The following is a 12,053-nucleotide window of genomic DNA, read 5'->3' on the forward strand; positions in this document are numbered from 1 at the left end:
TAATAATTCATTTACACAATAAAAAGAGAGAAAGAGGCCAACACAGATCTTATATGACTCCATACAGGCTCTACTAGTTTTCATGAAACCAGTATAATAAAGATTTCATCATATTCAGGGTATTACCTCATTTCTTGAGGAAATATATTAGACATGCATTTCCCTTAAATAAATGAAGTCTAACGCATTAAATAACACAATAATAATACTAATATTAATTATAATAATAATGATAATAATAATCATTTGTATGTCACGACAATGCAGTATATCATAAATGACCACATGAATAAATCAAAGTAAAACCAAGCGTTATTCTTTAGGCTTTTATGAAATATGTGTGTATATATAATATATAAATAAATGTTCATACTTTCTATAATACGTGTATAAGTCCATAGTAGTTCATAATAACATAAGAATTATAAAATGGTTTACTATAAAGTCACATACTTTACACATATAGATATAGTTTCCTGTTTGCATGGAAAACAAATCGTTACATTTTAAAGTTGGAACTTCTCAGACTTGTTAGAAATCATTTGAATATTTTTTACTGCGATTACACCAACGAACAGAAGGAGGAAATGGGAGCCAGGAAAAAAAAGAAAAGCACATATCATCACCTACAAATCCATATGGTTTAGTGGACAGAGCTGTGGTGGTTGTGAAAGGAGATATCCCTGACGTCAGGTGCTGGTGATCACTCCTGTATCACGAATCCATCTGGCTCATCACTCGTCACCGTGTGACGTCACTCAGCACAGGAGTATAAAATGGTTCCGTCGAGCAGGTTCTGCACATTCAAACCCTCAACTTTCAACAGAGGAGGAGGAGAGAGGAGAGGAGACAAGGACACAAGAAAAAAAGACGAAAAGAAGACGAAGAACAGACCAAGTGTTTGGAGTATGAACACATTCCTGGTTTTCCTGTTGGCGCTGGGCTTTCTCGTGTGTGAAGGAGGTAAAGAAATTATGTTTTAAACTAGAGCCGGGAAACTCAAGACAACTGTCTAAAGTTTCTCTTGAAGTAGTTTGGGGATACATTTTATTATTTTGTATCTTAACTCACACATATTATAGCTTCAAAATCTAAAAAAAAAACTTGGTCCAGGTGTGTTTTTATTTAATCTTTATGGTCTTACAAATATTGTAGGTAGTTTCTTTTTTTTTTATTTTAAAATTTTTTCTCATATGAGAAGAAGAGAATTCTAATAATCTTAAAACAATTGTCCACATTGTCTTTCCCAGGTAACCCATGTTGCTCAGAGCCATGCCAGAACAAGGGCGTTTGCATGGCACTCGGAGCAGATGATTATGAGTGTGACTGCACACGGACAGGGTTTCATGGACAAAACTGCACTACACGTGAGTAAAGGAGGAGAACAACATATCAGGTGAATCCTGGAATCAGGTTTGGTCTGTTTTACTCAATGTTTCTTGTTTGTTTTACAGCCGAGTTGCTCACACAGATCAAAATGACCCTGAAGCCTTCGCCCAACACCGTCCACTACCTTCTCACCCACTTCAAGGGCTTCTGGAACATCATCAACAGCATCTCATTTCTCCGGGATGCCATCATGAGATATGTGCTGACATGTAAGTCTCGCTCTCGCCCGAGGCAGAAATTAGATGGATTGTAAATGTCTTCTTGCCACTTTAAACAATTTGTAAAGCAAGTTGTTGAGAGGCAGGTGTAGTTTTAATATCGAATGGCTATATAAATAAATGTCTTTCTTCCCCTTCCTCTTCAGCCCGATCCCACATGATTGATAGTCCTCCAATCTACAATGCGGATTATGGCTACAAAAGCTGGGAGGCCTATTCCAACCTCTCCTACTACATGCGCACCCTCCCCCCTGTCCCCGAGGATTGCCCAACACCAATGGGAGTAGTAGGTGAGAACACTCCCTCTGTTTCTGGAGAACCAGTTTTCACAGATTCTTGAATACCGAGCGGCTCGGTCCCATTACATCATCGGAAGTGTGAAAATATTCCTTGTGACTGACAAGGGTTGAAATAAGCTGAGTGAACACAGCTCAACCTGAAGACATCAAAACTAACTTTTACACATTCCACATAAAATAGCTGACCTTATTCTGTATTGTAGTGTTTGTATCCTAACTGTGATGTTCTTAACTGTTTCTCCAGGTAAAAAAGAGCTTCCTGATGCTAAAGTTTTGGCGGAGAAGCTCCTGATGAGGAGACAGTTCATCCCAGACCCACAGGGCACCAGCCTGATGTTTGCATTCTTTGCCCAGCATTTCACCCATCAGTTCTTCAAATCCGACATGAAGAAAGGACCTGCTTTTACCCAGGCTCAAGGTCACGGGGTAAGAAAAGCAGATTTCAGACTATAGGTCAGGTTTTCTGAATGATTCATTAAAAGGTAACATGTATTAATGGTGTCGTTGCTTTCAGGTGGACCTCAGCCACATTTATGGAGGCAACCTGGAGAGGCAACACAAGCTCAGGCTCTTCAAGGACGGCAAGCTTAAATATCAGGTATGAGAAGAGACAGATGAGACAGACGCCTGCTTCCAACCACACAAGTGTCCTAACAGTTGCTTCCTCTATTTCGTAACCCTGCAGATCATGAACGGAGAGGTATACCCCCCGACAGTAAAGGAAGTGGGCGTTGATATGCACTACCCTCCTCACGTCCCTGACTCTCACCGCTTTGCTGTTGGCCATGAGGCGTTCGGCCTGGTCCCGGGTCTGATGATGTACGCCACCATTTGGATGCGGGAGCACAACCGCGTGTGCGACGTGTTGAAGGAGGTGCACCCCGACTGGGATGACGAAAGACTCTTCCAGACCACGCGGCTCATCCTGATTGGTGAGTTTAAGAGTGGTTAACTGCTTTACTGTAACTGGGAAAATAAATTCAAAACAGTAATAAGATGATAGGAGTTAGGGGGAGTTTCAAAAAGAGGAAGTTTTTATTTGGTTATCACCTAAAAAAATACCCTGTTGCACACAATGAAGCATTTCAGGAACAAGGTTTGGTGAAAGATATAAGAATTTATTTTCAATATTAGAAAGAGGAAATTATATATTTTTTTTATTTCAAAACATCACTGCAGGTTCAATAGCTTCTACAGACAAAGAATAAGTCAAAGATCCTTCAAGAGATTGTTTAAGACTTAAAAATTACTCAAAAATGTTATTGTCTCTGCACAGACATCATGCTTAACAGTGAAGCAACACTGAGCAAAACACATTTATGAAATCAAGAGGGACAATGAAAACCTATAGCATCTGCATCACATAAAATATATTAAAATCATTTCTCTTTTAGGTGAAACCATTAAGATTGTGATCGAGGACTACGTGCAGCATCTGAGCGGCTACCACTTCAAGCTCAAGTTCGACCCAGAGCTGCTCTTCAACCAGCGTTTCCAGTACCAGAACCGTATTGCCTCAGAGTTCAACACACTCTACCACTGGCACCCGCTGATGCCCGACTCGTTCCACATCGACGAAACAGATTACAGCTACAAACAGTTTGTCTTCAACACCTCTGTGGTGACCGAGCACGGCATCAGCAACCTGGTGGAGTCATTTACCAAGCAGATCGCAGGACGGGTAAGAAATGCTCTGAGTGTCATTTGAGACTGTGACATTGCTGTTGTTGCTTCAAGTTTGCACAGCTAACTTTTCATGCTTTTTTTTTTTTTTTGGTCCAGGTCGCCGGTGGCCGTAACGTCCCTCCAGCTATCATGCACGTGGCCATTAAGTCCATAGAGAACAGCAGACAAATGCGTTACCAGTCTCTGAATGCCTACAGGAAACGATTCAACATGAAGCCCTACAGCTCTTTTGAGGACATGACAGGTGAGACACAGTTTAGATCTCCCACAAAACCTGTAGAGCTATTATAGGTGGAAAGGAAGATTAGTGAGGAGGTTATTATCGAAAGGAAATGATGCATCAAGCCATATTATTGCTGTAGTATTAATATTATGATTGTCTTTTACTGGTTGCAGGGATGAAATACAACATTTAAAAATGCAGATCAAGAGATCAAACCTCATGTCATAGAAAACTTACTTATAATGAAGGACATTGCTTGGACCCTGTCTAAGTCCCCACCGGTTTTGGAGGTTAGGAATTTATTTACGTGAGTTTTAAGCCCCAGATGTTCATTTAATCTTGAGACAGTGTAAGCAGACCGTCATCACAGAGCGTGAGACGTAAACACATAAGAGAGGCCTCCTCCTCCTGCTGCTGCTGTCACTAATGTTGATTAAAACTGAATGTGATATATGAGTAAAAAAAGTAACGTTGGGAGAGAGAAGGAAAAAGAAGCAAAAGTAAGAAGTGGTAGTTTCTATTTCACACGCTCGATTTGAATGAGTCAAACCGAAAGTGATGATAGTTAGAGAACAGGTAGCTGCGATCTTTGCAGCTGCTGCACCCGTGAGACTGACTGAGTTGCTAACTCAAACTGTTTTCCCATCTGCGTTGCTCAGGAGAAACGGAAATGGCCGCAGTGCTGGAGGAGATGTACGGACACGTCGATGCTGTGGAGCTCTACCCCGGCCTGCTCTTGGAGAAGCCCAGGCCTAACTCCATCTTCGGTGAGACCATGGTGGAGATGGGGGCCCCTTACTCCCTCAAGGGCTTAATGGGAAACCCCATCTGCTCGCCGGAGTATTGGAAGCCCAGCACCTTCGGCGGAAGCGTGGGATTCGACATCGTCAACACTGCCTCACTGCAGAGGCTCGTGTGCAATAACGTGCAGGGCCCCTGTCCCGTGGCGTCCTTCCATGTGACAGACATTAAAGAGACGGGGTCCATGATCATCAACTCAAGCACGGCCCAGTCACGCAGCAGTGACATCAACCCTACAGTCATTCTGGAAGAAAGGACTACTGAGCTCTAATATCTTATTTCATTAGGTTATTTTATCTATCCATGAGTGTATGTATTTATTTATTTATTTATTCTTATTTTTATATTTATTGTTAACTCTATTTATAGTATAACATGAAATAGTGCGAAACTGATTTTTTTATGTGAAAGCCTGTGGCTGTTAATTTATTGAGCGATTTGTCGTATTATAAGTGTATTACTGCAAAAGTTAATTTAATGGCTTCAGTCAGTACAACTTGATACTTGAAGATTAGTTTACAGTTTCAAGCAGAGGACATGACACTGCTCTCCACAGACAAACTGCTGCTCTCTCACTTATGTCCATGCAGTTGTATGGTTGTCCAGTCACCACGGTGAGCTGCTCAACCCACAGCAATACATTAACGAACAGTAGTGGAATCCTTTATCAGTATTGTTTTACAGATTTCTTTTTTCAGGCTGTAGATTAATTCTGTCATTTGAAATGACACTGACTGCGTCTAAGCTGCACTGTTGTTAAATATTTGTATTGTTATTCTATGAAAGTGTTTGATTTGATTATATGTGACAGTTTGTTGCCAATTCTGTTAAAAATACCTTGTTGACCTGCAAGTTTGAAACTAATAAATACTACTAGAAAATTATTACTTTGCTGACAGTTTTTTGTCATTTTCATATTATGACTCAAATAATGCTCTTTTATACACATATAAATCTTATCTTATGAAGGATTTCTTCATGGATATCTGCAATTTAATCATTTTAAAATGTCTGTATGGAAACCGAAGATGCCACCAGAATAATTGTATGTTTTAAAGGATTTCAGTGTGTGCATACACAAAGTAAAAGAAAGGAGATCATCATAATCACTTTATTACAAGGTTTATTTATTTATTTAAGTTGTTTTTATTCATTCAATATTTTACAATTTCATATTTTTAAAATTATTACTAATGTATTACAATGAACTACTGAAATTGCAATGGCTGGGAAAAATAAAAATGTTAAAAATCTCTCTTGTGGTAGAAGGATTTATAATATTTTAATACATCAGAAAACTAGAAAGTGATATCTCAGTCAAATGATTAGCCTCCTGCAGATAACCATGAGATGTGGTTAAAAGCTCAGGAAAACAACAGTGAGTGGACCATGAGTTAAGATTATTTTGTCCAATAGTTTACCCAGCGTCAAGAATAAAGATTCATGCTCAATCTTTATAGATGCAGTTATGCGATTTAACATTTTAAGGGATTTGGAGGGCCCTGGGTCAAAAGGGACCCGAGGGGCCCTCCATAGAACCAAACTAGCCTATTATTATATTATGAGACTTATTGCTTATTGTGCATGCACATAAATAATAGTAAAGTAGTACAGATTGAGTGCAAACCTCCGCCGTCATCCCAGGTACATCATACACACACTTTCCAGTCTTCAATCAAACATCTAAAATTAAAAATCTTTTGGCAGAAAGTTAGTGGCATGGGGCCTCTTTTCAGACCTTTGTAGCTTCATGTTCACAGCCAGTCATAGAATCTAAGAGAGTTCTCACGAAATTGACGTTGCTATGGACAAATGTAATCAGGCATTCTCAGGCAATTGCCTGCTTTGCCTACCATGTTGTGACACACCTGCTCTATCTATAAATATCTTTTTATCTATAGGTCTGAATGGTGCAAGTCAACAACAAATGATTTTGCACAGAAACGAACAGATTAATCACAAGATTAATGCGATTAACATAATAAATTCCGAGATAGCTTCAACTCCTACTCAACCTTGCAAAAAGGGCTTGAAGGGTTGTTGTTTTATCACAGCCCAAATTCCCTCAGCACACACACACACATACTCACACAATAGACCACTTTGTGCAGCTTTCGCTTTTCAGAACATCAGATAAAAACGTGTGGACACTTGTCAGGCTTCAAGCAGATCTGCATGCTGCATGGCATAGCTCCTGCTTCACAGATAAGTGGTGGAGAAGAGGAACAGATTTCTCCATATCTCACTCCCTCTTTGTATTGAAGTAACATGCGGTAATTAAAGGAAAGAATTTATCAGTCCAAATGCCTGAGGAAGAATAAGTTTCCTTGCGTAATACTACAGTATATTCAAAGCAACAGTTGGGAAAAGAATGTACTGTTTCTGTAGGGATTTTGATGTACTTTGTGATGGTTTACTAAAATAACATGCTATATGAATTAAAAATGGGGAAATGACTGCATGCAGGAGGTGGCATTATGCACGATTCATAACCTTTCCATTAGTTGATACATGCCTTGCCGGGAAGAGATGCATCTGAATTCCGGATAAAATTACTCTTACTGTATATGAGGTGTGAAGATTAGCCCCCAATCCAAGAGTGTCCGGGAATCCATGCCTCAGCAGTATAGGCAGGCTGTGCAAACGGGGAACCCATTCCAAAACAAACATGGGGGAAGGAATATTGACATGACTGCCGGCACAAAGTGGTAAGTCAGACCAGGAAGGCATCATCCCATCTAAACACAGACAATGAGAAGCTCCATTTTCCCATCCATGGTCTCACCGGATCATTAGAACACACACACAAGGACCTGACATTAATTAAGTCATGTTCATCTGTCTCAACAGAACCTGATGGACAGTTCCTCCTCCATCTCATATTCTTTGACCTACGCTTCAAAGACCAGCCATGGGATTCCCCTTCAGGGGACTTGCATGAAAATGACCTAATTGTGTAAGCATATTATTTGTTTCCCTCACTCTCATTTGCCCGAAGGGGGGGGATTAGTGCCACTGTGCATCAATGTGTGGCATGCTCAGGTCCCGATCTATGAGATTGAGCAGGGTGAACACATCTTGCTTTGTGTGGGTGTAATGAGCATGAGCAGGCCGCGAGCCCTGAAAAGATCTGGAGACTCCTGTGTGTGTTTTCCCTCTGACCGCTTCTGGACCTTACTGGAACCAGACCTGGCAGGCAGGCCGTGATCCAAAACCAGAATTACGTGACGCCCTGCAGATGGCAGGACCCGGGGTCAAGCGGGAGCTAGCGCCAGCCGCCTCCGCACGTGAACTGGCACTGACCCACAGGAAGCCACTTGTTGCTTACATGCGTAGGTTTAAATGACACAATCAACAATGTGGATTATCAGAGACTGCAGATTTTCTCAGATGCTTTAGCAGTTTGAGAACATCACGATTCTGGGAACTATGTGTTGAAGTGGATACAATAATAACAGTGTGAGGGGAAATGAGCTTTTTCAGCTGGCCGTCCGCTGTTGTCAGTGAAAAACACACCTGTTGACTAGATAGCAGAAAGACACAGTCAGTGACAACCTATTGAACATTAATCAGAGACAAGTATGTCCTTCATGGGTTGGTGAAAATGAAAAACAGAGCTAAAAGCGGAGTGAAAACTGGACTTAAGTTTCCCAGGTAGCCAAAAGCATGACCCTGAAATGATGCATCAGGAAGGTGGGAAATTATGCTTGGATAGAGAGAGGGAAGTAGATAAAGAGATAACGAGATGGAGGGAAAAGAAAGAACTAACATCCTGATACAGTCAGGACTTCACATGTTGGGGAGAATATGGTTCAAACCCTGGAAGGGACAACTGGTATTTTCATTATGTTGTCAGTTAAACGGCTTTAAGACATCAGAGGTTAAATCTTCATAATACTTGCTGTACTGTCCCGAAAAACCTGATCAGCTAATCCTGAGACACTGTTGTGATAATGCCAAATGTTTTGCTGCTGTTCGGGAAACTAAGGTAAAGTCTCATTTGATATTTGTCATCGTCGATGAGGTAATTCTTTCAAAACTAAGTCTTGATACACTCACAGTTTGTATAATGTTTACGTAATTGTGTCTGTAAGGGACAGCCTGGGGCAAAGGAGATGCCAGTCAGGTGAGATTCTTGTTAAAACCGACACTGACACAAGCAAGTTTGCTCTTCGGTTACTGATTTGACGGGGTTTTCTGCAGCAAAATGCTTAACCTGTGTTCCTGGTTGATATGTTTCCTGTAATGGGCAAGGAGTTAATCCAGACAGTCATAAATAAACAGTTTATGTGTAAGTGAGAGGATTCTGCCACTTGAAGGTAGGAAGGGAAGAGCAAGAGATGAGAAAAATGATTGTCCATCTTTATCTTTTCATGTGCTCAGACCCATTTGCTTTTCATTGTGAAAAAGACATACAGGGCAACATCAGGTGAAAATATCTTATACTTAATCACTTGTCATCGAAATTTACTCAGCTATTTAAAACATGTCTTTGGTTAATCATTACTACCACTGTGGTTTCCTTTTTTTCTTAAACTTCTCATTCATTAACATTGAATAAAGAACTTCGACCTTTCTCCACATATCATGCTGAGAAGGAAGGCAAATGGATTAAACAATGAAAGATAGAAAGAAGGACTGAAGAAAACAAATACTGAAGAACAAGTAATTTACGATGAAGAAGGAGTGAAACGTTTTACTGATTGACTCGAGCCAAGGTCAATCCCTCAATGTCTCAGTAACTGTCAGCGAGGAGGAATACTTGGCATTTGGCTGTTTCCTTTTCAACCAAGCAGCAAGTTTCGCCTGACGTGTACAGAAACTACCTACAGTAGCGCTCACGCAGCCTTTTAAGGTCATACAGGGGGGTAGAAAACCTTCTGCAACAACCACATCATGTGACATGATGACAAAACAACAAAACAAAAACATAAAACAGCTGTTAACCTACCAGAGATCATGCAAATCACATCACATCGTCCACACATACTCATGGCCCCCACTTACTCATCTATCTGACGTACACACATCACTGTTATACATTATACATAACCAGACACAGAGGATGAATCAAATACCAGAGATGTAAGAGACGATCTCTGTTTATAAAACTTGTCTCTCAGACCTGAACTCAACCTGATAAGACTTGATCTCAGAAACCTGAAGCACTGGAGTTTCAAGTCGCTTTCTCAATGCCTGTAAATATTAGAGCTGTCACTGTGCTGCTTCCAAAAACAGTTTGTCAGTTTAATGACCTCCTCCCAGCACTGCACCTCTCCAACATTAGACTGAGGCACCTGTGTGAAACTGCTGGATACCAATCATCTGACATTAGCTTCTCCATTAGCCAGTATGGAGGCGAGGTGGTTCATTCTTGATTCATCTGTCCGATCCACTCACTTTTCAAAGTAGATGTACATCAGTTTCTTGACAATGTGCCAAGATAGCAACCACACCTCTCTCATCTCTCTCACGTACACACACACACACGGACTCACATACACACAGGTTTGTGCAGCTATCCTTATTAGAACTTTACATTGACTTCCATTCATTAGACAGCCGAATTAAAACCTTATCTCCAACCTTAACCTAACAATTAACATCTTACCCCTCTAACCTATGATTTCTCACAAGCAGATCTACACACACACACACACACACACACACGCACACACACTCATAGCAGACATGTGACACTACCCAACGGACACACAGATGAGAGGAAACAAGGAAGTCGATCGATACAATTGTTCCTGGACATGTTTTGAAATCTCCTTCACTTTAAAAAGAATGAAAATGAATTTATTTCATCGTGTAAAGTGCAACGTTCATTTCGCAGAAGAAATCCAAGCACTCCTCCATACAAGAGACTATTACCTGTGTGACACACAGACTAGTAATGCTGTTGCTCAGTGACTAAAGTTGACTTGTTAAGTCAGTTATTTGATCTGATGTCTCAAATGTTTTCCCAGGTTAGTAATAGGGTGTTTCAAGGGGACATACCTTGGAGAGTCTAACGTGGGAAACATTCTTCTGATAACCAACAATCATCTAATGAGTAAGGGTTTACTAATTGATAAAAATCTAATGAGCAACAGCATCAGCTCTATCTTTTACAGGGATGGAATAAAATCATAAAGGTGCAACTGGGGAAGCTTTAGCTTTTAAAATAGTAATGATTAACCTGGGTTAGTGTTAGTTGATGAAGAGGTTAAAAAAAGGCAAAGACATCTGCTGGAAGCTGTCTGAGAAATTATGTTGACAGAAGCAAGATAAACTATAAAAACAGTACAGTAACTTTTCCCCAACTCTATGTAGATTTTGTAAATGTATCACTGGTTGTTTCTGAACAAATATTCACAAACCTGTTTGATATTGTTCCGGGACATGTGATGGCTCAGTTATGATTTGTCACTGAGCAGGTGATTTATCACATAAATCAGGCCCTTGTCTGTCACAGAGACTTTACCCCTGACCTTCCCCATGAGAAGCTCCTGCAAATGTTTCCATGATGTGTAATATTTGTCCCGTGTTGTCACAACACAGGTGAAAGGTAATGTGGCGAACTCTCCACTCACTGCATGTCATCATTGTCAAAATATGTTTCCTTATGTTGCCCCAGGATTGCGGTGATGAAGGATGTGCCCATGTGGTCCAACAAATGTTTGGGTGTAGTTCACACTGCATGAGGGCTGGTTGACAGAAACCAAGCATGTAAGTATGTCTTTAGATTGTAGAAGCTAACGGCCCAACAATGTCTCACTGCATCATACACACAGAGGACAAAATAAAGGGAGGATAATTTGGGTAAAGTGCGAGTCAAAGTTTAATATGCAACCCAAATATAATATGGATTGATATATCCAAATTATATCTTACATATATTGGATTCTTAGCATTGTGCTTTTATTTTTGCTGAAAGGTTTTATAGAAAAGCAATACTTTAAATGTACAAACCCTTATGATGTTGCTGCTAGGATACACAATTCAGGTTTAAATGGTAAGACTGGACATTTTTTATATTTTTGTTTTCCGTCAACAAATCTAATAAAACCAATAAAAAAAACCCAATAAAACCAAAGACAAATAACTAAAACAAACTACACTACAACAATGGGTCTCTGTGGCTCATAGCAGTAGAATAGCATTACCTACACAGGCAATGCTTAGTATTGTATAAATATAAGTTGGATCAATAAATTGTTGCTTTGGGTCTTTTTATGATGTTATTTTATTTTTGAAAATATAAAAAATATAAAATATTGATTATCTGACCCATAGAAATTATATTAATATACGATCAAATAAATCCCACAAGGTATTTGTTTTCTTCAACAAATGAACGAAGAGCAGCTTTTATTAAAGGCAACGAGATGGCGGGGTTAGATAGTGGCCAGGGTTTGGAACCACAGTCCCATCTATGGTTAGGTTTAG

General features: G+C 40.1%; 1 protein-coding gene across 1 annotated transcript; it reads left to right on the forward strand.

Moving 5' to 3' along the window:
- The first annotated feature begins 318 nt into the window (after positions 1 to 318).
- Positions 319 to 5,500, forward strand: ptgs2b (prostaglandin-endoperoxide synthase 2b). The gene is made up of 10 exons (XM_020098588.2): positions 319 to 963; positions 1,251 to 1,367; positions 1,455 to 1,598; positions 1,754 to 1,897; positions 2,151 to 2,332; positions 2,421 to 2,504; positions 2,592 to 2,838; positions 3,301 to 3,587; positions 3,689 to 3,836; positions 4,475 to 5,500. The coding sequence occupies exons 1-10, from the start codon at positions 777 to 779 to the stop codon at positions 4,885 to 4,887; spliced, it is 1,953 nt and encodes a 650-aa protein (XP_019954147.2). The 5' UTR covers positions 319 to 776; the 3' UTR covers positions 4,888 to 5,500.
- The last annotated feature ends 6,553 nt before the right edge of the window (positions 5,501 to 12,053 follow it).

Source organism: Paralichthys olivaceus, chromosome 3 (genome assembly GCF_024713975.1).
Source record: "Paralichthys olivaceus isolate ysfri-2021 chromosome 3, ASM2471397v2, whole genome shotgun sequence".
Taxonomy (NCBI): Eukaryota; Metazoa; Chordata; class Actinopteri; order Pleuronectiformes; family Paralichthyidae; genus Paralichthys; species Paralichthys olivaceus.